At 46.4% G+C, this 24,589-nt stretch overlaps 3 protein-coding genes across 6 annotated transcripts in view; all 3 read right to left on the bottom strand.

Annotated features, from left to right (window-relative positions):
* Window positions 1–17,832, bottom strand: part of phactr3b (phosphatase and actin regulator 3b) — a 36,542-nt gene extending 18,710 nt beyond the window's left edge. The window contains exons 1-7 of one of the 3 annotated variants that reach the window (XM_076024709.1): window positions 17,563–17,832; window positions 4,838–4,996; window positions 4,656–4,730; window positions 4,347–4,506; window positions 3,001–3,221; window positions 2,698–2,905; window positions 368–558 (exon numbers count right to left, since the gene is read on the bottom strand). In XM_076024709.1, the coding sequence (XP_075880824.1) occupies window positions 368–558; window positions 2,698–2,905; window positions 3,001–3,221; window positions 4,347–4,506; window positions 4,656–4,730; window positions 4,838–4,996; window positions 17,563–17,671 (1,123 nt within the window). In that variant the 5' untranslated portion in view covers window positions 17,672–17,832. Of the gene's footprint in view, window positions 1–367; window positions 559–2,697; window positions 2,906–3,000; window positions 3,235–4,346; window positions 4,507–4,655; window positions 4,731–4,837; window positions 4,997–8,734; window positions 8,972–17,562 lie in introns of those variants that run through there. The other 2 variants (XM_076024710.1, XM_076024711.1) reach the window with 2 other exon arrangements.
* A 1,063-nt stretch (window positions 17,833–18,895) lies between these two features.
* Window positions 18,896–20,823, bottom strand: pdrg1 (p53 and DNA-damage regulated 1). 2 transcript variants are annotated; one of them, XM_076024712.1, is made up of 5 exons: window positions 20,689–20,823; window positions 20,063–20,138; window positions 19,829–19,903; window positions 19,594–19,674; window positions 18,901–19,438 (listed from the first exon to the last, which is right to left on the bottom strand). In XM_076024712.1, exons 1-5 carry the CDS (start codon window positions 20,770–20,772, stop codon window positions 19,359–19,361), a joined length of 396 nt encoding a protein of 131 aa, XP_075880827.1. In that variant the 5' UTR covers window positions 20,773–20,823; the 3' UTR covers window positions 18,901–19,358. The 2 variants fall into 2 exon arrangements, with proteins under 2 accessions (XP_075880828.1, XP_075880827.1); XM_076024713.1 differs by lacking the exon at window positions 19,829–19,903 and having other exon boundaries at window positions 18,896–19,438.
* A 618-nt stretch (window positions 20,824–21,441) lies between these two features.
* Window positions 21,442–24,317, bottom strand: fam217bb (family with sequence similarity 217 member Bb). Its single transcript, XM_076024383.1, has 4 exons — window positions 24,022–24,317; window positions 23,658–23,742; window positions 23,284–23,351; window positions 21,442–23,187 (listed from the first exon to the last, which is right to left on the bottom strand). The coding sequence occupies exons 1-4, from the start codon at window positions 24,141–24,143 to the stop codon at window positions 21,885–21,887; spliced, it is 1,578 nt and encodes a 525-aa protein (XP_075880498.1). The 5' UTR covers window positions 24,144–24,317; the 3' UTR covers window positions 21,442–21,884.
* Between the last annotated feature and the right edge of the window lie 272 nt (window positions 24,318–24,589).

A 24,589-nucleotide genomic window follows, 5' to 3' on the forward strand; every position in this document is an offset into this window, starting at 1 on the left:
CGCTGTAGCAGACGAGGGGAAGTAGAGATTTACGTCACATGACCCTCGTGGCACATGACCTGGCGGCGTGAGCGTCTGCGTTTTTTTTGTTGTTAAATCTCTCCGCAGGCAACACTTGACCCACATCTGAATGGTGGTGGAGATTTAGGCCAAGCGGAGCAGATGTTGGCGGGCCGCTGAAACTCAGCGCCGGCCGCCGCTGTGTCCCGGCACTGTGGCTGGTTGAAAATCTCTCTGTCACGCTGTCACTGAAAACAAACATCAGCTGAGATTATGCAGCTAAATGATCTGCAGCCGCAGCCGCCGCCGCCGCGGCGTGGACTCCAGATTAGGCTGCTTTCACGCAGATTACAGTCAGCGGACTCACCAGAGATCACCGACTCGTTCCAGCTGTCCTGGTCGCTCAGGTACTCGTCCAGGCGCCAGTTCTCCTTGTTCTCGTCCGACTCCTTCTTGCTCTCCAACTCGCCGCCGGGATCCTTCTCCGTGCTGGAGGCGCGGGACAGACGGCCGTCCAGCCGGCGTTTCAGGGACGAGCGGCCCTCCTTGGCCTGAAAACTGGAGGTCAGACACGGCGAGACACAGAGAGTCCGTCAGTCGCGACGTTAATCCCAGAAACAGCCGCTGAGGGTTCTTGGCCCTGTCAGAGCTGCAGGGTCGGGGGTTACAGTGAAGTGACAGCACACACAGTATTTCTGGAAATGAGGAGACTGATTCTACGGGAGAGACGGGACAAGGATTATTCTTGCTTCCCAGTGTTGCTACTTAAAATGTAATGGAGAAAAATTTCTTTGCTTAAAATTTCTTTGCTTTGCCATTTGATTTGCTTGAATTTAGTTCATTCCGGGTAGTGCTGGGCGATTTTGGTCAAAAATAAAATCCCGATTTTTTTCTCTGAAAACTCGAAATCTTGTTAAATATGCTACAAAAACGGGACAAGTGCGTGTTGTATGCGAGTTCGGAAAAATAATTTAGCAGGTAGTGGTGAGGGAGGAGGACTACGGTACCCAAGAGGCACCAACCCGTAAGCATGAAAGAGGAAAATCGATTTTCAGATTTTCCTCTATTTAACATTGTTACGACTAAAAAAATCTGATTTCGAATTTAAAATCGATTAATCGCACAGCCCTAATTCCAGGTCAGTTTTTTCTGTTTGTTGACAGTTTGGGAGTATTTGGGAAATTTTCTACACTTTACTTGTTGAAAAAAAAAAACTGCCAATGTGAAAATGTAAATCTAGAGGGTCAGAATTTATTAATCGTTAGTTGATTGATTGATTAAGTGGGGATTTAATTACAGCGAACAACACTGGGACGGCATACAAAGATTTTTATTTATAGGGTTTGAACCAGCTTTCTAAGAACTGGGCTGGAGGGAAGAGCTGACACTGGCCAAGACTGGCACGCACAGCACAGAAATGATGTGTTTTGTCCTTGAAGAAAGTAAAAGGGTGCAGCCACGTTCCGCTGACCTTTCAGTATCTGCTCAGTTTCTCAATTACAGCAACAGCGATACCAGGAAGCCGCGGTTACCAAGAAATGTCCTCGACAACGTCTAATGTCAACGTGACTAACAGAACAAGGGTCAACGAGACACGTCCGTAATCATGACTGGTGCTTTTAAAAAACAAAAGAAAACAAAGCATCTCTCTATATACATATCATAGCGCAAATGCCATGGAAGATAGAGAGAAAAAACGGCCTTGCAAACTGTTGTCTATATTTACCCAAACCCACAATCGAGAGGCTAACGTGTTTTGGTGAAAGTAGGAATGAAGGCGCTGCTGTCGTACGGTCTAAAAGTAACACAGGAGCGTGCCGCGCCAGCTCCAAGATTACAGACTTCTCTTCGCGCAAGATTTTTAATTAAATCCCGTGAAAAATGTAGGTCAACGCGCACGACACAATAGGCCCGGAGTGGCGTGGCAACAGCAAAGGCCTGAGATATGAGGGTTTTTAAACAAGAACACAAGAGGTCAGTGTTAATAAAGAAAATATCTGCTGGTGTCGACATCCCTGAGACAATAAGCCCCAATAAGCCCCAATAAGCGTGATAAATTCCAGTGTGGGCCTGCAGGAGTTTATTACCACGCAGCGACCAGGAGCCAAAGAAAGAAAGAAAGAAAAAAAAAGTATGCTTTTTGAAGGCCGACTGCACCGTTGTGGATGAGTAATGACAGGCTTGCGCACTCTGCTGGCTGGAAAACATCTATTCTGCACAATGTGTGTGAGCAGCGTTCGTCTGTCACGCGACACGCGAGACTCAATTACTGTTTTTCATTATTGAAATCCAACCCCCGAAGTGCTTGACAAAATTAAAAGAATAGAGCATAGATTCTAAAATGTGCTGTAATACACAAAAGGCTGATTGTGCGGTCTCTAACCTAGGAGGGGTAATTGCGCCCTTTGTGACATCACAAAAAGATGATCTCGGTCCTACTGCATACTTTGTGTAACACGGAGCAGGCAAATTATATCAAAGATAGATTTTTCTTACATTTTTACACCTGAATTTTATGTTGCACAGTGTGGAAAAAACAATTAGAGGTTTCCAGATAAACCATTCAGCAGAATAAATACAGTGACTCTGTCATGTAAAGTTTTTTCTATTGAACAACAACAATAATCAAGACAACACTATAATTCTGTTACTATAAAACCATTGAAAAAAATGTTGATCCTGCTGTCCTTAACTGACCTGTCCTGTCTGTGTTTGGTAGCCAGAGCTCGGTGCAGTTCCTCTATGATGCAGCTAGGGGGCAGCTGTGGGTGCAGAGCGCCAAGGTGCGGGGAGCCGGTTGGTGTGGACATCCTGGCTCTCAGCAAGGAGCCGTGAGGCTCTTTGGGAAGCGTGAAGTTCCTGGGTAAGGTGGCGGGGGACTTCTTCACCGGCACTGCAGGGGCACCTGTGGAGGAGGCAGGGGGGGCGTGGTCAACATGAGGCGGAGCTTCACACTGCAGTAAGTACCCATCACATGACGGCTCTCCTGGTTCGACTCACCGTCCAAGCTGCCCAGCCTGTTGAGCAGTCGGACCGGCATGTTGGACGGAGTGGAGGTACTGGCTCGTCTCGGAGGAAGCGGCGCCACCTTCACTTCCTCTTTCCTCTCGACAGGCTCCGCCTTTTTCATCACCTGCTCATCCGCTGGCTTGCTCGGCATCATCCCTCGGTCTTCTCCCTCATCAGTCTGACAATGATCGGCCGCCGCTTTGGGCTCCTCACTCGCCTCTTGTGCTGGAAACGAGCAAAGTGTCAAAGTGTATGGCTCCATCTAGTGGCCAATCTGAGACATGGCATCAACTCTGCTCCACTAAGCAAACGCTTGAGCAAACACTTCAGTGGGACTTTGGGTGTGTGCCTTATTTGCGCTAAATAATATTTCCCCAGCTGTGAGAGCACCTGCTGCCTCGCTGTGTTATTAATCATGTTGTTTCTGAGGAGCCAGAGGAGCTTCCAGCTGAGCGCCAGCGTCTCCAGATCTGGAGCACTTGGACCCATCTGCTTAACGCCGGGCTCTCTGTCTCTCCTCCCCTCCGGCACCTGCATCACTTTCCTTTTTAATCTACTGTGGCACATTGTAACCACCTGCTTGCTTTGTTCATAGCTGCCCTGCTGAAATCCTTTTTGTGCTGCTGAGAAATCAGACATTCAACTCCTGAGGAGGTTCAGTTTCACTCTGACTGATATCTGAATCTGTTCAGTCATCCCGTTCCTACACATTAAAATCATATGCACCGGTAAAGCTGGTGATGAAGTGACCACACTTCATCACCACACTTCATCACCAGCGTTTGTTTTAGGCATCTTCAACATAGTAAGACCTCCTGAAAGACTATTCTGGCTCCAGAACTACTGAGTTTTATTCATTTTTTTGTGGTGTTCAACAATCTCAGAAAAAAAACATTAAGTAATACCAAAACTTTTCTGTGGTGTTATTTTACTGATTCATACTGGTCATTAATAACATTAAATCATTCTAAATATTGCAAGAACAAAATTATCCATTTGCGCGCAAGATAATGAAAGAAATGGAATATCTGTCCACTAGATGGTGCTAGTTATCATCTCTTCGCAAAGGATACAGAGTGGTTTATCAGGAAACTAGATAAATAAATACACCATTACAACACATATGCCACTAAATAAATAATTTGTTATAGTACATAAATAATATGCATTATATAACATACCATACATTATATTGTACTCTGAGTTTGTCTTGTTTGGTCGACTAAATGCTCCACATGTAACCATCATGATTCCAAGCTATAAACCCAAAATGATCCATCAGCACCGTGTCACCTTGGATTCATCCCTCTGTCAGTGTCTGCCTAGTGTGAGAGGACGGTGCTGCTGCTACTCTACCTGTGGAGGCCTCCAGGTCGGCGCCCACGCCCTCGCTGGTGCTGGCCAGCGGTGGCGCCGGCTCCTCCTCTCGGTCCTCGGCGTCAGACTGATTGGGGGTGTCTGGGTCGTCTCCGTTGCCCCCGCAGGCCACGTCTGACTCTGCACGCGGCGCACAAGTGTGAAGAGGACAGTGATGAGTCCGCACAGCGGGGCGAAAGGGGATGAGCTGGGATTGGCCAGGATTGTGAGTGCGTGTGTGTTTGTGTGTGATTGTGTGTTATTCTGTGTGTGTGTGTCTCATTTTGCACCTGTCTCCGTCTCCCCGGGGCTCCTCCGGATGAGGTCATCTCTCTTCTGCCGAGCAGCTGCCTTCTTCTCCCCCGCTGAAAGACACACAAGCGTTCATCAACAGGACTATACTCAGAGTGGACACATGCGCCGCGGTCGGGACCCGGGTGCGTTCGCAAAAACACGCAGGAGTGGCACTCACTGGCGGGCGGCTTCAGCTTCTCGTTCTTCTTTTTCCTCCACTTCCAGGGCTTGAAGATGCGTCCCAGGCTGGCCAGCTTGCTGTTGCGCCGGACGGGAGGAGTGCGAACCCCTGAGACCAAACAGCCAGGGTGCAGCGCCCTTTGCTGCTCCATCGCATCTACGACGCACACAAAAACAAAACAACATTTTTTTCTTTTTTTTTTAGAGCAGCTAAATCCTTCCGGAGCAGCATCAGTGACTGGGACTTCAACGCCCCCTGGCAGGGACGGCCGAATGTTTTTCGCGCCGCATCCCCACGTCAGGGAAACAAATGTGGGTCACTTGCTGCAAAATGCCTTCACTGAGTCAAGCCTCGAAACTGGGGCCAACACAGAGAATTGCATTGTTTGTGTGTGACTCACATGGTTTCGGGGCAGACAGACCTTCCTGGCCATGAACGCACGGACAATAGGGCACTTTTTAAAAAGATGTGCAGGGGAATAAATGAAATGGGCTCTGGAATCGTCTTTTCTTCTCAAGTCAGCGCAAACATCTGCAGGCTGCAGAGCATGTTGACATTACAGTGACGCTACACGCATAGTGCGCATTACCAAAATATTTAGAGCTTTCCGCAATTTCCAGCACTTTAAGACCAACAGCCAGACCAACTGAGGCGCCTTTTTGTTGCTGGAGTATAAGTTTGTATCTCTCTGCACTAAATAATTTGGTTTATACAGTCCAACAAGTCATAGTAGCTGTCAATTTAAATGCTCACTTTTAAAATCAGCCTTCATCACAACCAGCAGTACAATGTTTTTTTTTGTATTAGACTATCACATGCAAATGTTCCTGTATAATTTGAACACTACGAGTCTCTATCCTGTCAGTTAAGGCTGCAGAAATGGGGGAAATCCAGTGTTTACTTCTTTTGCTTGCTCTCCACTCTTCAGAGAAGGCGCACTACAACATGCAGTTCTGGGAACAAGGTCAGTGCGATGTCACAAAGGCCACTGTAAGGTTAATGACAACACACGCACACACAACCAGGTGTTTGCTCTGACCCCTGCGACCGCCTTGCTTTCGTCTCCTTCCAGACGCGTGGGCGAATCAACAAAGCATCAGCTACAGCGGGAAGGTAAACACAAGTGTTTTTGCAGCTTTTTGCAATTAATCACTGCAGCTTGCTACACTGGAGACTAATATAAAAAAAGCCAATTAAAAAAATTATCTGTCGTGTGATTTACTTAAATGTTTCTAAAGATTCATGGATATTCTGAAAATTGACATTTGATTTCTGGTGCTCTGATTCTGCAGCCAATCCCATCGAGGCACAAATAGGAGCATCAAGAGAACCAAGTAAAGCGAGACACAGCGAGAGTGGAAGGATCCTTGGAGAAAGGACAGAAATAGGAACTCCTACTGCATCCGACAACAAGCCGACCCCTCAGGGAGCCCACTGAGCTGCAGGCCTAACAGGGGTCGCTCTGTGAACACTGGAACCTTTTTTCATCCGCAACATCTGCTAATCCATAGCTCCGGAAATGCAGAAACGCAACCGCTTGCATTCTGCTTAGGTCGCATGGGAGAAAACTTCTATACCACGCAAAAAAAAATTCAATCAGTAGGGATAAATTCATGCAAGTGCAGCACAAAAAACTTCACCACAGACCTCCATATGATTTTTTTCCCCTCCAAGAATTGCAAAATTTCTCAACCAATGTTTTACAACAACAATACGCATCTCCAGTCTGTTGCTGGACGCTGAAATTAGTGTTTCACCACTTTTTAGCCAAGGCATGCAGTTGATGATAATCTACCCTTTGTAAGGCCATAAAAGCCAGCAATCTCACACCTAGGTTCGCACCAACACCTGCAACCAGGCGGTGGCTCCACCCTCTGAGATCCCCTTGTTTTTGTCCAATTCCAAAACAATTGGAACATCCAGCAAAACATCAAACAACAACAAATGGCTGAGCATGCTGTTTACTGAACCTTTACACTTGTTTTTTTAACTGTGTTGGCCTGCAAAAACTGTAAAAGCCAGGATGAAATGTACATGTATTGTCTGAACAAAATTCATATACTAAGGGGCTTTTAAAGGGTTTATAAATCAATTGTAATCTCTGATAATCTGGAGGATTTCTCCCTCAGCTTTCAGCTGCATAACCTTAATTATCAATCATGCAAGCGATTAACAGTCCACAATATGCAAACATTTGCATTTTTCAATAGCGTTTGTCTGACTGAGTGATGGAAGCACAGCTCAGTCACGCTTCTCGTTTTCTTGCAAAGAGGTCAAAGTGGCCCGTCTGTCATAAATAAGACACATTTTCATATCCCATTTTTCCCCCTCATCTGCCACCACCAAGTCTCAACCTCCAAAATATTCATGAGAAGTGTTGCACTGCCGAAGCTGAAGCCATATTCACTGGAGAAAAAAAACCAAGACAGTCTATTCAACCGTTTTCATCTGTGTTCATTCAAACACGCAATTAAACCAATATTCCCCCTTCGGCGCTGATGCACAGGAGGGAGCGTAGTGAGAAATTAAGGTGCAGCTCATCACACACGGCCAATCAGATGTGAGCTGACTGATGCGTGTGTGTGTGTGTGTGTGTGTGAGAGAGAGTGACAGCATCGTATTGACAAGCCGAAGCTTCTTGACCGAGAAGCAGGTCAGCCGCCCAAGTCATGTGCGCCTGCCCGCTATGCCTCGGATGCGGCGAGGAATTCAGGTCAAGCGTGTTATAGCTGCAGCTGCACACACACACAAATACGCACTGGCACGCGCACACGCACACACACCCAGGGTCAGGCTGCCGTTGCCATGGCTACGACGCAGGATGCTGCAGAAAAGGCCCTCGGAGGCAGAGAATCACCACGGCGTGAGGAACAGGGAGTTGCTGGGCGGACGAGGGAAGGCTGTTGCCACACGGCGAGGCCGACAGCAGCAGCCAATCACGTGGCGGGAGCATCACCGCGATGCATAATGCAGACCTACAAGAGCGCCGCTGTATTTTTAATTTGGAAGTTGCGTTGAAATATTTATTTCAGGTTTAGTTATTCATTCACATGCAGAGGAGGGAGCATTAAGGCGTCTTTCTGAATGAGGGCTAAGAAAAAAAAGTGGTTTGCACCAGTTTGTTAGGCTGCAAAAGCAAGAGAGAAAAAAACATCAAGGAGTCAGAAGAGGATGCAAAACACTCAGCATCATCACTGTGCACACATCATATAGTTTGTTATCCACCATATTGCTCCAGCAGGTTTGTCCAATAAAATCTAAATTTATATTGCAAGGGAAAAGCAAGGATATTCCTTTCAGGAATATTACATGGCATGAGCCACCCAACTCAACATATTTTTTGTTGTTGTCGATCTCTGAAGAACAGCACAAGTTATTGTGAAAACATGAAATCAGAGATGTGAATAAAATGTTTGCATTTAATACAAAACTTAACTTAAAATGAAAAAAAAGAAAGTAAAATACACCAAATATTACGTTTCGTGATATCATGTGTAAAAAAAAAAAAAAAAAAAAAAAAAAAATCAACTCATAATGTACACTTTTCTCTCTCTCTTTTCTCTTTTAATTCTCAGTGTCTTTAACAAAGTGATATTTCAAGTCTACGGACACCAAACACCAAAACAGTACACAGCACTGATCTGACGCCACGGGTTCAATTTCGTCTCCGGGAAAAGTAGCCGTTCAATTTAAAAAAAAAAAAAGAAATGAAATGAAATGAAATGGGGTAGTGAGAAATGTTGACATTTTAAAAGGCGGAAGTGACCCTGGGTCAGAGCGCCAGACACCGCACGTACGCGAGCCGCAGACACGTCGCATCAGCGAAGCTGTTAATGTCGCACCATAAATCAGATTAACGCGCAGCTAAAGAGCTAAAGAGGAGCTAATACTCACATATCATAGGACACACACACCTCCGCTCCTCCTCCAGCGCGGCGCCAGCGACAACAGACGACAACACGCCGGGGCTTTCAGGGGGCAAATGGAAGTCAATATTCTCCGAAAGCCACACAGCTCATCCAAGTACCACCGAACACTGCTTTTCCCCTTTCCCCTTTCCCCCCTCCAAACCGGTTCTGCTTTACGCCAGAGAGCGCGGTGAGGAGTGACAGTCTCCGGCGTGCCGACACTGGTGATGAGGCGCCATGCGGACCCCGCCCCTCTGACCGGGAGGAGGAGGGCCAAGAACCGAGCGTAGTAGTGGCACGCGGCACCCAGCACAACACTACGATACACGACACAACAAGACACTACACTACACTACACTGCCTAGCACAACCCTACACCGAATGTATTTTAAATACAGTGATATGTCATGTGCTGTACAGTAAATAAAGGGTACATTGCTGTAGTTTAATTCAGATTGGACAGAGCGGAGGCAACTGTGCCAGCGTAAGAGTCCTGACAAACTATTAAATGTCCCAATTTTAATTCCTAAAAGACATTTTTAATATTTATATTTTTAAATGAAGAAAAATGGAAGTCAGATTGTGTGAAATGTGGCTCGGGGAACCTGACGACACTGACGACTGCTGAATGTATAGCTGATAGATCAGTTACATTTGGAAAAACAAGGGAGACAGTCCTGCTACAACTGAAGCTGAGGGGGGAAAAAAGAAAACTTTTGTCATTTTAAAAACATTTTTTTTTTTTTTTTTTACATAAAGACTATAAACATAATTCTTAGAAGTATTCTCTATAACTTTTTCAACACAATTCACTGATTGATGAGTGAATTGTTTAATAAATTACTTTTTAATCTCTGACACCTGCCTGTGTTACCTTTCGCATTTTTTTTGTATAATAAAATAATAATCATAAAAAGATAAAATATGCAAACTATTGTTTCTTCCCCCCCAGGCATCCATTATATCCCCAAATCTGCAACATATACACTGTTTTTATTTTTATGTTTATCAAACTGGCGAACACTGGAGCTTCCTCTGCCTGTTTACGACAGTGAACTCCATGGGGCGGTATGTTTAAAGCATGTTTCAAAGAAATAAATGCCATCATAGAAGGTCTGAATTTTGTGCTAGGTGTGCACACTGCATCCCCACAGGAGACCCATTATAAATTATTCAGACAACATCTCTTGTAAACAAAACCTTTGAGGTTTCGGATCGATTCTGTTTTTTGAAGGGCCGCTCTTACATTAACAGCAGGATGGGGCTGAGCTGCACCGGAGATGAGCTGAATGACTGAATCTCTCCTCAGGGACGACTGAACTGTGAGCACAGAAAGTAAACAGAGTGAAGGCTGTTCAGTCGGCGTGCGGCTCATTCAATATTAAGATTGCCAAACTGGGGGCTCGATGGCGTGCGCATCAAGTGCAATCGGTTAATAAGAGAATTGTCTCGTGACCCCACGTTTGCCGGCTGGAAGAAACCCTGATGCGAGGGTGGATCTCTGCAGGACTAACAGCAATACAAATGGGTTCTACCTCCTGCCCTGTATTTTGGGACACGACTCTGAACTGAGACACAACACATTTATTCGTTACTCCTACACTTGTTCTATTATTGCCAAGTTCACATTTTATAATTAGGCTGTTCATGCCCGCCTCCACTTGTAATTCCAAGACACTGGAGCTCTCTGACAGTTCCAGTAACAGCAATCCATCTACACTAATAATAACAATAATAAAATGCCAAATAACAGGAAGCATGGCAGCAAAACCAGTAGCAGTCATTCAAAACAAGGTCTTAAACAAATGATTGAACCTGCTAGGTTCCAATATGTAGAAATAACAGGGAAAAAAATATGTAGAATGAAATTCAAAATTTGTTCTTACTGCTAAGGTTTAACAAAGTCAAACTCTGTTCTGTTTCGGCGATTAAGAAGCACAAAAATTCTCACAAGTAGATATTCAATACGACGCCCTCATACTTTTGAGTCGTCCTGCACTGGGGTGCCAGTACACGAGGAGACAGGAGTGAGACTGGAGTAGCAATAAAACAAAACTACTCCCAGCAAAGCGCTTTAAACTTCACTGAAAACTTCAAAGTCCCTCTCCTCCGCGATTCTCGCCGAGCCTCCGTGCTTCTGCGACTGGCCAATGACGGACAGATATTAACAGCCGGAACAGAAATCTTAAACGTGACAAAGCAGCAGGCAAGAACGGCTGGAGCTTTATCAGCACAAGTGCAGCTGGTTGCGTCGCGGCTATCTGAAATCTTCCCTGACACGTATCAGGTCTGTTTCATTTCCTGCATGGCAATTAAATGGGACGATACTCCACAGCAGTGGTTCACAGACAAACATTTTCAGCTGCTGCTGTTGCTGCTGCACCCAGCGCTGCCCTGCCCCGCTTTGAATCTGCTGAATCATTCATCAGGCACCAGCCACAGCCTGTGAGCCCGTGCAGCGTCACAGCGACACACACCCCCTCCAAAAAAAAAATCCCTCAACTGTGCGAGAGTACGTGAGCTGCAGACCAAACAGTCTGTGGGCTTCCACAGAAGGGGAGCTTTCAAGGTTGGGCCGGGCCTCTCTCAGGTGGGACTGTGCAGCACAAGTGCCAAGGACAAGCAGGAAACGGATGACGATTCAGAGGTTTTGTCATCTTGGCCGAAGTCAATACCAATAGATAAACCGAAAAACGGTCAACAGGGCTTTTTTTTTAAAGTGCAAAGCAGCCACAGAGGCAGTTGGTTTTTATCTTTCCTCTGCCACTCTCCACTTGAAATGAAGCAAAGTGAGATTTTGGAGGCGCCATGAAGCTTCAGTTCAAGTTGGTTAGCAGATGTTTTGCATAAAGCGAGTGGGAAATCTTATTTCTACCTGTAAGTCCAAAATCAATCAATTGATCAACTTTTATTTGTACAGCGCTAAAATGTAGAGAGAGAGAGAGAGAGAGAGAGAGAGAGAGAGAGATACAGACCTATACAAGTAAGTTGATAAAATAACATAATTCTGAATATTAGGATGGATTTTGACAATAGAGTGATACTTCGCTGCCTCCCTTTCTTCCTGCAGCCGCACCGTCAGGTTAAATGAGGCTAACGCGAGAACACCAAACACTCTAACTTTACTTTTTTAACATTCAGGGCCTTGAAACTCGGCAGACAGATTCTTGCAGCAGCTGGATTTTCCGCCCCTCCTCTCCTTGCTTCCTTCTTTCCCACCACTGACAGACTCAAGTCTGTCGAAGTGATCAGCCCCTCCATTCCCGACTGTGGGATTAAGCGGCCGCTTTAATTACATCTGCCGGGGAGAGCAGAGCTACATCATCTTTTTTTTTCTATTTTTTCCCTGCGATAAGGCTCTCGCAGGGCTGCTTCTCACGCCTCCGTGGGATGCAGTGTAGATTTGGGAGGGTTAGGGCAAATGGTTGAAGGGTATCATCTGCTATGCCCTCCAAAGGCATCCTAGTGGTCATGTTAGAATGCACCCCCATATGTCCCTTGTTGCGTTGTGAGACAGGGACGACAGAAGGATCAGCTGGAAGCGGTGGCGTGCGCTCTCTGCTCTCGAGTGTGCACAGTATGGCTTTTTTACCCGGTGCTGAAAGGAATTAGGTCAGCACACGAAGCGTTCATAAAAGATACATTATGTGTAAATGGCTGACAGCTTAAGTCAAGTAGCCCCCTCCCCACTCAGCCAGCCAACCCACCCACCCACTCGGGAAGGCCGAGCCTCGTCGCTGGGCAGATCTGTAGCGCCGTGGCTGGCTGTATTCCTTAAGGTAGAGCGCTGAATGGCATATGCACCTCTCACACACGGCGCGCACGCACAGGCGCGATGCCGCTCCAGCACACACCAAAGCCCTTAAGGACAAAAAATAAATAAAAAAATACAGACAAACAAGGCCCATTCCAAAGCCCTTAGGGAAAAACAGTCCTATAGTAGTGCTATAGTAGAAATCAAATGAAACACAAAAAAAGGCCAATGAGCAGTAAGGTCGCTATTTAATACGCAGAGCATGCAGCAAAACAGTCCCCATTCAAATGTATGCCCTACTGTACGCTTGTGTGAGATCCATGTTTAGATGATGGGGGAGGGGATACAACATGTGCATGTTTGTGTGTAGGTGGGGGGTGCGCGGGGTGTGTGCACAGGGGGTTGCTATTATTCCACATTTCCAGTTGTGTCTGCACATCTCAAGATGTCTCATGCTAATTGAGGAGCATGTGGAGCTGGTTCTAATTCTGGGGGCATCCGAAATGTCCAATAATACAACCATTTTCTTATCCCTGTCCTGAGTCATCACTCTAAAACTGTAGACACAGAAACACACAAATTCACTTGGGATGTTGTCCCTAACGTGCTGTGATGTCACAGAGACCGATGTGACTTCACAAACCGTTGTTTTTCAGAGTTTTCTGGGACTGTGCATCTTGTTTCTGAGGAATCCGTCAAATTATTGACTGAATTTGCATAACGTGACACCTTTGTATCTTTTCTATACATCCAACCCATCCCCTTAGTTGCTACAATGATTATACTTCGATTACATGTTCTATTATCTCTGCATCAGAGCGAAACCAAAAGCTCCAGCAACAAAGTATGTACACTTCATCTGCATTAAGTCTGGAAGATTCACACCTTTCTTAAGGATGGTGTGGAGGTGTCAGAAAATAACTGTTTTTTTCCCTGTCTGCCTTGCTGTTGCCTCTACTGCTTCCTCACATTCCACGAGTCAAGAGACTTAAAAAATGTGTTGTACGAAAGTCAGGTTTGCTAAACTGAGAACAGATCATTTACTCCATAAAAAGCAAAACCCATGAAAATAACATTTTCTTGAAATCTCTACTCTGCAAAAAAAAAAAATTCCTCTGGGGTTGTGGCAGACAAATTTGAAGGCTTGCTTAGCCCGCACTGTTCTTTTGAATTCCAGCTGGAACCTGTGTGTGCAGAGTGACAGTCCCCTACACAGTGGCATTTATGTCCTCTCATTACATTGGTGGAGGGTGATGTCATGCTTTGTCCCGCACTCTGCGCTGCTCCCCGAGGCTCTGCAGTCAGTGGGACTCAGGGACATCTCTGCTGAGTGCATAATGGCATGAGAGATGAGTTGGCACAAAAAAACTAGGCGCTTTTCTTTTTTCTTTTTTTTTTTGAATAAGCCACCGTGCCTCCTGTGCCCCGACTGGAAGGCAAACAAGGACTCGGGGGGTGAAACTCCCTGACGGAACAATCTCATCGCCGGCTCAGCAACGTTGTCGTTTTCAGTTCAAGTGCTGGATTAGACTCACAGCACTTTTGTAATGCTCCACATTATTCATCCCAGGCCCTCCCTCTGCACCCCCCCCAACCGCCCCCCCGAAAGTCTACACCCCTCAGCTTGGACGTCCCACTTGTGAAATGAGACATGAAAAGAAGAGAGAAGAGTCTGAGGAGCTGGATTGTCTCTAAAAATATCCCGAGAGGGCCGTCAGGTAGGCAAAGTTTGCTCCGTTGCGTGCGGAGACGTTTTAACCCTCCCTGATTGACTGTTCACAGGATTCAAAGACTCCTCGTGCGCTCGCCGCTGTCTCGCAGTCTGAAGGACTGATTTGCCATATGAATCCAAATGCACATTCGACGCCTCCGGCTCGCTGTGTATGTGCTGCGTAATCCTCCAGCCACTCTGGGTCCGTACCTGCTCCTTCGTATGCGGCACGACCTTGCACAAACCATTCATCACTGTGCCTGTGTGACAGGTCAGGTGACTGCAGTGAATCCTGGCCATTGTGACAGCTCACCCTCGTTCCCTCGTTTGTGCTACACCCATCCATCTGCCATCTGCAGAGCCCCCTGGTGGCGCGCCCGCACAACCGACTCACTGTCAACTACTCCTCGCTCCCCTCCACCCTCCCTGTACAGACCTCCGCTTGGTGCACAGGTGTCAGATATGCCTTTTAGCATGTTTTCCCCTCTTGTCCTCCACTTTGTGTTTATTAGAGAGGACAAGCGCAGACGCCGAGGCCCAACACTGATCTGAGGTCAAAAAACAAACATGCATCCAGATTGAGATCTTTTTCGTACTCTCTGAATCGAATCACAATACATTGCGGGCAGATGGAATGAGTTAACAAGGACATCAGAGGGGACAGCGCATGTCAGATGTGTTGGAGATAAGACCAGCGAAGCCAGACTAAGAGGGTTTGAACGCATCCAGACGAGGGAGAGTGAGTGTATTGGTAGACATGAGGCTTGAGGTCGAAACCGCCAGGCTGGTGGAGACTTATGGACGTAGCGGGAAAAAAAGGAGATGGGGTCGGTTAGTGTGAGAGAAGAGGATGCAGAGGATTAGAGGGTTAGATGGAGGCAGATGATTGGCTGTGGCGAAGCCCCCGGAGGGAACAGCCCAAAGGAAAAGAAGAAGAAGACGCTGGTCTCAGATGTGAGCAAATTCACTGACTAGTTGTCTCAGTAATTCCAGTGCCCTACCTAGACAGACTGCTATGCCAAATGTATCACAAAGGCTGATAGATGTAGTGAATGCATGATAAAAAAAAAAAATTAAAGAAAAGACACATTTGGCTTTAGTAATATTTATAATAGTTTTTAGTTTTTTTTAGATTTGCGCAGAAATGTGTGGGAATGGAAATGAAACGTGCAAGGTTGCCTTTGCAGGAAAAGATTCATGCTGTGTTTTCTTTCAAATATACCCCAAAAATCTTTCGTGTGAAATGCCAAATGTTCCACCTTTGGGCTACAAGATGTTTTGGCTGCACTTGATGTTCTGCATCATTTCTAACACAAATGGTGATGTAACCACGCTCGGAAAAAGGTGGCTGCTTTTCACCAGCTCCAAATAAAACTACACACACAAACACGCACACACACACAAGGATCTGGATGAAGAGACTGTGATCAGGGGTCTTTTTTGTTCCGTCTCGGCTACCTCTCGCTGCCTCCTGCACGCCGCTGCCAATCAGGCAGCCGTGCAGTAATTGATGCGGATGCATGTATTCGGGTTAAATCAGAGCCTTCGCTTCCCTCTGAGCTTTTTATGGCAACGCAAACGAGCGGCGCGAGGGAGTCAGTCTGTGTGATCGCTTTTGCTTTTCCTTCTCTCCCAGCAGCCCAATCAAAGGAGTGGGTCATCGGTATGTTTGAGTCCAGCTGATTCACTGGGCCTGCGCCCGGCTCTGGGTTGCCATCCCTCTATTCCCCCATCCACCCGAGCTAATGGGGGCGAATGTTCTCCAAGTGTTGGGATCAAAGCTGCAGAGGGGGGTGCCAGGTCTACGAAAGGGTTAGCGCCAAGCCGAGGGGGATGGAGTGTTGGGGGTTGGGGGTGGTGGTGGTGGGGGGTTTGCTGCAGCGGCTGAGCCCCGCTCGCCTGGCACTGCACAGGAAAAGACAGCGTTGAAATGAAATCAGCCTCGGCCCTGAGGCAGGTCCGGCGTAGAAGCTGCGAGCGCTCCGGAAGGCAGTGAATGGTTTGAACAGGAGAGGCCTTTGTGTTCGCACCCTAACTTTCATACACTGTTATGTAACCGCACAAGACAAGAAGAGAAGATTCCACTTCCAGCGTGGATACAGCTGCATCGGCCGCTCAGAGCCGAACTTTCCTCCTCTGTGTTGTTCTGCAAAAGGCCGGCGGGCCCCACATTTTCGGACGTGTTACGGTTGGTATGTAAGTACAAGATATGTGCAGACACAAAGCAGAAAATCCATAATGAATAAATAAAATCCTGTCTCATGTATCATTCCTCAACCCCCACATCTATGATTCAATCACTGCACCTCTTATTTGCATAGACGTACAGTTCCAGCCACTGCCTTTAAGCTCTGCCTCTGCCGCTCTGTCGGTGGAACCAGTTGCATCCAGAGAACATGGGTGACGACAGCTGGCAAAACATCAAGGGGGAGCCGGGGAGGAGCAAATGAGCTTCATTTCAATCCATTTCATCCAAAAACAGGCTATTTCAGAGACGGCGTATTCCGCTGCTGGGGCTGTTGCTTGGTAGCTTCAGAGCTACACTCGGGCACCCGTCCAGCCCCGACAAACATCATGTTGGCTCGCAGTCGGGGGGCTGAGCGTTTGCCTTCTGCCGTTTGGGATCGCCATGGAAACAGCCCAATACACAAGTAGCACGCTCCCCCGTCAGCTTAGGCTCGACACACCGCGGCCCATGTGTAAATGGCAGGACGTGCATTCTGCCTCATCATACCGACAGCGAGACCCCTGGATCTCCGTGGTGCTGATGGTTTCGGCTGTAAATTATTAACAACAAAGGAGGTGGGGGGGGGGGGGGGAGATGGCAGTTTGCAGATGTCAGTCACGTTTTGATGGGATCCACAGACAAATGTGGGGAGTGAGTGGGCGGCAGGATGTGATGTACCACCAACACCGCCACCAGAAACCATGGGAGCCTGAGGACATCAGGGATGAGAGCTCCAGCAGAGCACAATGCAGGAAATGTTGCAGCCGAAATGTGGCATCAGTGGTCAAACGGACACCAGTTGACGTGACCCTAAAATGTACTGACAGTCTATGTCATGGTGTTTGGCTTTATTGGAGGCAGCTTGTGTGTGCATGTGTGTGTGGTGTTGGAGGCCCACAGCTGAGTGCAGCAGTCGGTGGGGCTTCAAGAGGGCGATAAGTAGAAGTAAAATGACGCACGTTTACAAACACAGCCGAGGTTTGGTGCACCCCTAACATCTCCCACCATCCATTCATCCATCCATCCATGAATCCATCCCCGTCCCCCTTCCAACACGCACCGTTGATCAGGTGACAGGCATCCAACATGCGTGCAGCGATCCAAACCCTCTTCCCCCTTTACCTGCTCGGTGCGCTTCGCCCAGGCGCACCTCGGCGATGCTGCTCGGGTCACTCTGAGATCTCCCCCGCTGAAGAACGCAGTCCTCATCCAGGCCGTCCGATGACGCCATGGTAACGAGAGGAAAGGGGGAGCGTGGAGGTGGAGGTGGGGCGACCCAAAAAAAGGGGGGAGAGGGGGGAAAGAAGCCCAATTTCAAGAGCGAGGGGCGTCACCGCTGTCAAGCCAAGGTCAGCATCAAGTGGAGGAGCGGACCTGATATGGCTGGACGGCTGCAGCTGCACCTCCTGCTCCCCGATACGGAGCGGCGGTGGCGGCGGCGGGGAAATCCGTTACGCGCGCAGCATCATGATGACGCCTTCGCTTGCCGCTCGGAAAACTCCCTAACAGAATATGACCGCTGTTTTCCCCGATATGCGACCATTTCGTTCGGAAATCAGAAACAACCTGTCTTCCCTGCGCGTCTACCATTGACCTCAGTGTGTGTATACTTTACTCAGCATCTTGGCTGCAGCACACAGAATATGGATTTGGCGGTACAATGCAATGTCTCCTACGGCCGTTAAGGCAGCGTGAGATTCACCAGGATCTTTAAAAAAAAATATATATATTTATGTTTATTTATTTTTTTACAATCTAGAGAAAAATAATTAGTATAACAACAGTGTATTTATACATATATTTATGTATATTTCCCCCTGAAACCTAAACGCAAGAGAAAGCAATAATTTAAGTTGGCTACATCACTTTAAGCCACAACCGTCCGTAAGAATGAACACCTTATCAAAAACATATAGTACACCGATATTTAGCGTTTAGCTATGTATTACATATTTACAGGTTATCAAGTACATTAATTAACGACAATTGTGCATCTTAATTTAACATGTCCTAGAGACATTGGACCACTTGCAGGTTCATCCGGATCCCAAAAGACACAGCCACGTCAAAATATATTAAAGGCGCAGTGGTTAGCGCTGCCGCCTCACAGCAAGAAGGTTGTGGGTTCCATTCCGGGGCCTGGGCCTGGGACCTTTCTGTGTGGAGTTTGCATGTTCTCTCTGTGTCTGCATGGGTTCTCTCCGGGTTCTCCGGCTTCCTCCCACACTCCAAAAACATGCATGTGAGGTCAATTGAAGACTCTAAATTGTCCGTTGGTGTGCATGTGAGTGTGAATGGTTGTTTGTCTCTATGTGGCCCTGCAATGAACTGGCGACTTGTCCAGGGTGTCACCCTGCCTTCGCCCTAAGACAGCTGGGATAGGCTCCAGCAGACCCCCGTGTCCCTGAAAAGGAATAAGCGGGTAAAGAAGATGAATGAATGAATGAATGAATGAATGAATGAAAATATTGAATTTATTAAGCGCTTTTATTTCTTGTTCTATTTTATGTTCATGAGGACAAAACACAGTTTGTGTTGAACATACTATCTCCACATCAGTGTCTTCTGTGGAAAACTGACTCCCCATGCTGCAATTTACACTGTACTGCCACCATGTGGTCATCTGTAAAACACGCATCCATCCTGTCCAGGCCTGCTGAGCAGTGGCCACATAAATTGCCTTCAAGAGTCCCATGTGGAAATCACTTATTAGATGACAACCAGGAAAAAATTAGCAATCATGAGCTCCCACATGACTGTATTGTTAATTTACCACAGCTCTCTGTGCAAATGTGTCACTGTCCTTGATCAATGTCTGGGAAGCCCACACTCAGAAAAGCAGGTGTAAACATTTGACACGGCCCTTTTGTCAACCTCATAGCCTAACAAATATTTAACACTTGACAGATTTGTTGTCATCATTTCAAAATACTGTTTATTGCAGTGACTTCGTCTGAGGACAGAGGAGTAAGGCTGTATCCTCTCAGGTCAGGTTTGCCTGCAAACAAAGGAGAAGAGTGAAATTTAACCATAGTAATATGACTTGAGCATCAGTAAAAATTAAATCTCTTAATTTTGTTTCATGCTGTGGCCTTGAGACATGAGCCATGACCCAAACAATTCAGAAAATGTTGATAAGAAAAAAATACGTACCTTGCAGATTATTAAGATGACCGACTTTGTCTTTGAGCTCTTTCCGTAGGTTGTTTATCTCTTTATCCAGCTGCTCTTGGTCTACAGAGGAATTAGAAATTAATGATGTCAAGTAAAAGGCATCTAGATTGTCTAATGGAAATACATTAATGGGTCGCTAATTATAAAAAGCATGTGTGTGTGTGTGTGTGTGTGTGTGTGTGTGTGTGTGTGTGTGTGTGTGTGTGTGTGTTACCTTTTTGAATCATCTCTTTTGTTTTTGATTTTGGAAATTTGATGAATATGTTTCCAAAACAAACCTTAACTTTCTCTGTAAAAGACAGAAATAAAGAGCATGGCTAAGCTTGTGAAGAACAAAAATCTGCATGTCAGCCATACATTTTACAAATGAGAAATCTTACACTTATCTCACCAATAACTATGTAGGAATACCTGTAGATCACACCATGTATATCAAGAGGAGTCTCACCTGAATCAGACATTTGATTCCTTAGGGCGTTGAGTGCTTCTCTGTTTCTGTTTCTCTTTGTGTCCAGGTCAACGATCTAAAATATTAAAAAGAACATGCTAAGAATAAAACGGAACCTTTGAATTGAAGTGTTCTTAACTTAAAAAGTATTCTTGACAAAACAGAGTCTGTTCTTCTGCATTATATAAGCACGTCATTTTTTTCATCTTAAAAAAACAGACCAGCGCCTTAGTAACTTTGAATAAGAAAGTATTATTACGGTGGACAAAAAAGAAATGGCATGCTTTTTACTAGTTTCTGTGTCATAAATGGTAAATGTCCTAATTGTTATTCAGTGTGATAACACAACGCAACGTTAATCTGAAGTCTCTCTTCAAAGCAATATTACAAGTCACAGCTTTAAGAGACCATTAACCAATGCCAACTTTCGAAGCATTACTTCATTTTTTTTTGTAAACTTACTTTAACAAGAGTCAAACACGAACAAACAAACGGCCAAAACAAGCAAGTCAACTGCAAGCTGTTAGCTTCCCGGCTAATGTGCCCCGTTTACTTCCGTCGCTTTTTCTGACGGCCTCTAACTTCACCTTTGCGGTAATGAAACGCATAAATGATACATTAAGAACCTGCTGTTTGGTGCTGAGAACATCCTCCGCAGCCTCCTCGATTTCTGTCAAATATGCCAGAACTTGCTTGGATTCGTCGTCCATGTTGGCCGTGTCCCTACAAAAATACGTCCGACCACAAACAGTGACTCCACAAAATAAAGGGCCGGTAGTACATAGGGTAGCGAGAAGCGTCTCCCAGGCCTAATGCCATGCAAGTCTATGGGGTTAAAAGTCAACTTTGTGCTAGAGACATGGGGCCACTTGTAGGTTCATCGGGATCCCTCAAGACACAGCCACGTCAAATTTGGGGCTTCTAGCCCATGAAGAACCCCGAAACCGTAACCCTAATTCCAGCAGTAACCCTAACCCTAACCCTAATTCCAGCCTTATCGCTAACCCTAATGCCATGCAAGTCTATGGGGTCAAAAGTCAACTTTGTCCTAGAGACATGGGACCACTTGCAGGTTCATCCGGATCCCAAAAGACACAGCCACGTCAAATTTGGGGCTTCTAAAATTTTCTTCCTCCAAGGTGGGGCGTGACAGAGAAAGTTTGAGAACCACTGCAGTACACAGTGCCAGTACACAGGCGTCATCACTTCCTCCTCACTTTATGAAGGTTATTAAATTATGCTTAAAACTATTTTCATCACAAATATACAAAAACATTCAGAATGAGAACATAATACATCGATATATTAACATATGCATATTTATTTTTTATTTTTTTAAACAGACTGGAAAAATGACACTTACAAATAGTATTTGAAAAATGGCAGTAATTTTTATTATACAGTCATGTTGTTGCGAAACACATGCAGTAACAAAACATTTTAAAAACCAGCGCACAAATGTACACACAATGTATTGTGCTGGCAGCATATTGTTGAACTCATTTCTCCTAAGGAAAAAAAAACATAAAGTAATGTTCAACCAATATTGCATCTAAACATTCATAACTTAATTGATCAATTTGACACATTCAGCTACTTTCAACAACTATTTCTTACCAAAGTCATACTTAATTAAAGTAATTTTCATCATAATGAATGTCTAGTAGAAAAAAATATTTTTTTCTACAATCCTGCTATATTTTCAGCCAACCAGCCAAAACTGTGAAGAGAGGTATGAAGGTGTGCATTCATTATCCTTGACTGAATGTGCTGAGCGAGGCTGCAGTATAAACACACTCCACTTGCAGCACTTAAGCGGCAGTTACGTAACAAATTCAACTTGTTTTTCTCTGTTTGTTCTGATGCGGAAGGAATTTTTGGATCCGGGCAAGTTGTCCATTATTGCAGCGACAGCGTCCGGTTTTATCTCCCGTTCCTTGAGTTGCGCTGCTCTCCTACCCTCAGCCCCACCTCTCCTGTACTCAGAAGCTCCTCTTCTTATCTCTGATCCGCCCCGCTGTCTTTCTGCTCTACCTCTCCTCTGCTCTGAGCCGCTCCTCTTCCTGAACTCCTCTGCACCCCGTTTCTCCCCCGACTGCTCCCCACAGGCCCCGACACTCGGATCTCTGGCAGTGGTTTGAAGCTTGGTGCTAGCACCTTGAACTTGGCTGCGGATGTTGCCTGAGGCCTGCATCCTCCTCAGGTGGTTGTTGGTCCTCACTGGGCTGCTGAACCTCTGAGCCCTCTGGTCTGATGAGTACGCCCGGCTTTCGCTGCAGCTTCTTTTGGGCAGTGGCACAGTAACCCTGTGCTCCAGCGTGGGGCTCAATCTGAAGTGATGGTTGTAGCTGTAGGCCGAGCGGCAGCAGGACCTGCTGCAGGCGGAGTAGCGGAGGCGGCACAGGGTGCACGCGCAGCCAGATAGCAGGGCAGAGTGGCTGGCCAGAGAGGACAGGAAGGTGAGGGGAAAGGCACGCTGGCACTGCAGGATGCACTTGGGAGAGCTGAGGCGTGATGTGGTGGCAGCAGCTGGCTTGTGGCAACTGGATGTGACGTCCCACGCGGCGGGTTTTCCTCCCTCCTCCTGTGAGGTCTGGATCTGGTGCCACTCCAGCTGCAGCAGTCTGTCCAGGTACCTTTCCAGAAGGCCGACGGGCCTTGGCCGGGGGGAGCTCCGGCCCTCCACATTGTAAAAGGCGGCCAGCTGACTGAGATTCCAGGAGTTAAAGGGAGGAGGAAGGAAGTCTGGGAAGGCGTAGTCACCGTGGTTGCGTCCTCTCTGCTTTGGAGGAGAGCAGTTTTCATCCTCAATGACTTCAGGTCTCAGCTCCAGCTGCGGGGGAACCCGCGTTGGGACCGAGTGCTCAGCCTCTGATGAGTCAGAGTCGCTGTCGGTGTCGCTTTCTCTGTGGATGCTCAGACCTCCTGAATCTTGTTTTAGCGACAGTCCCTTTAGCTGGACTGGACTTGTATTCCTTGAACGATAGCAGGGAAAGTTCGGTGTGTGTCTCCCCCCTTGGGAGCCTGATGGCTTGTGTTCTCTGTGGCGGCAGTGCTGATCCACCTCTGCCTCCTTCCTGTCTTTAGCAGGAGACTTCCTATGGGACTCTGAAGCTTCATGAGATCTGGAATATAAGGGGAATATAAGGGGAACAAGATCATTTGGTCACCTGTTTGGCTGTGAATGAGATGAGATTTGAGGAAAGGGTGTTGCACCTGACCTGTGTTGGGAAGTGTTCCGTTTCACCGGGGGAGTGCTGTGGCTATGTTTCCGTCTTTGCTGCTGCTTCTGCAAGCAGAGAGAGTTGCTGTTAACTCTGCAGACATTCTGTAAACCTTCCACCTTATTTGTTTTGCATGATAAAATTAGGAGTAAAAATAAAAATATGTGAAATACATGCTTACATTTTTAGCATAATCATTTCTGCTAAAAATAAATAAATAAAATCAAATCTAAACATATTAAAGTGGCATTAACCAGAATCTGTATTTATTTTATTTTTTTTAATAAAAGAAAAATGATTAGTTTTTCATCAGTTTATGCAACTCTTACTTTATTTCCTGCCTTTAACCAATCATCTCGCCGGTGTCCTACCTTCTCATTTTTATTGTCTTGTCTCGGAAGCGCACACTGTGGCTGCGCTGGCTTCCGCTGCGACTGCCGCCTACCCATCTTATTGCTTAGAGAGAGAGGGAGAGAGAGAGAGAGAGAGAGAGGGAGAGAGAGAGAGAGAGAGAGAGAGAGAGAGAGAGAGAGAGAGATAAAATATTAAACGCGAATTTTGCCGCAATCAGAATACACGATCCACATGCAGAAACAAGGCGGTTAGCACTCGGATGTCTCTAAACAAGAAGCATAAATGTAATACAATAACATATGAATAAATGTCGGGGACAAGAGACGAGGACGGAGACGACAGAGGCGTCCTCCGCGTCCACCTTAGCACCGAGCACCTTACCTGGTCGCACTCGGCCTGCTGTTGATCCACGACGCCCTCTTCTTCCATTCCCGCCCCCTGATGGAGAGTCCTTCCAAGCATTGTGGCGGCAGTGGCACCCGCTCCTGCAGGATGGTGCCCATCCCCGCCGCGCAGGAGCCACCAATCAAATTGGGCGAATAGTTGGGGGGATGCTCACGAGAAACACGGTGGTGGGATCATAACGAGTGAACAGGGGGTGGGGGAGTGTCGGAGCGCGCTCACTGTTGCCCAGAGAAAAATACGCGAAAAACACCTCCCCAATGCGATGGACGGTTTGGCTAAAATATGTTGCCCAGCAGAGGGCAGTGTTGAGCCGTACCGCTGCAACGTTCTGCCGCACAAAATATTGGAATAGTTTCTTTAAAACTGGTGACATTGAATATTAAAAATTCAAAAAACTTCTATTGTGTAGAGGTGTTAAATTGTAACAAACTGCATGTTACTTTTTGTTTGTTAATCAGCTTAAATATTCAATAAAGTGTGATAAATACTAAATTCTATCATGTTTTCAAAAGTTGCACATGACCGTTGAATGATGTTGACTCAT

The sequence above is a fragment of the Nelusetta ayraudi genome, unplaced genomic scaffold (genome assembly GCF_046127955.1).
Source record: "Nelusetta ayraudi isolate G7.1 ecotype Tasmania unplaced genomic scaffold, CSIRO-AGI_Nayr_v1 ptg000017l, whole genome shotgun sequence".
Classification (NCBI taxonomy): domain Eukaryota; kingdom Metazoa; phylum Chordata; class Actinopteri; order Tetraodontiformes; family Monacanthidae; genus Nelusetta; species Nelusetta ayraudi.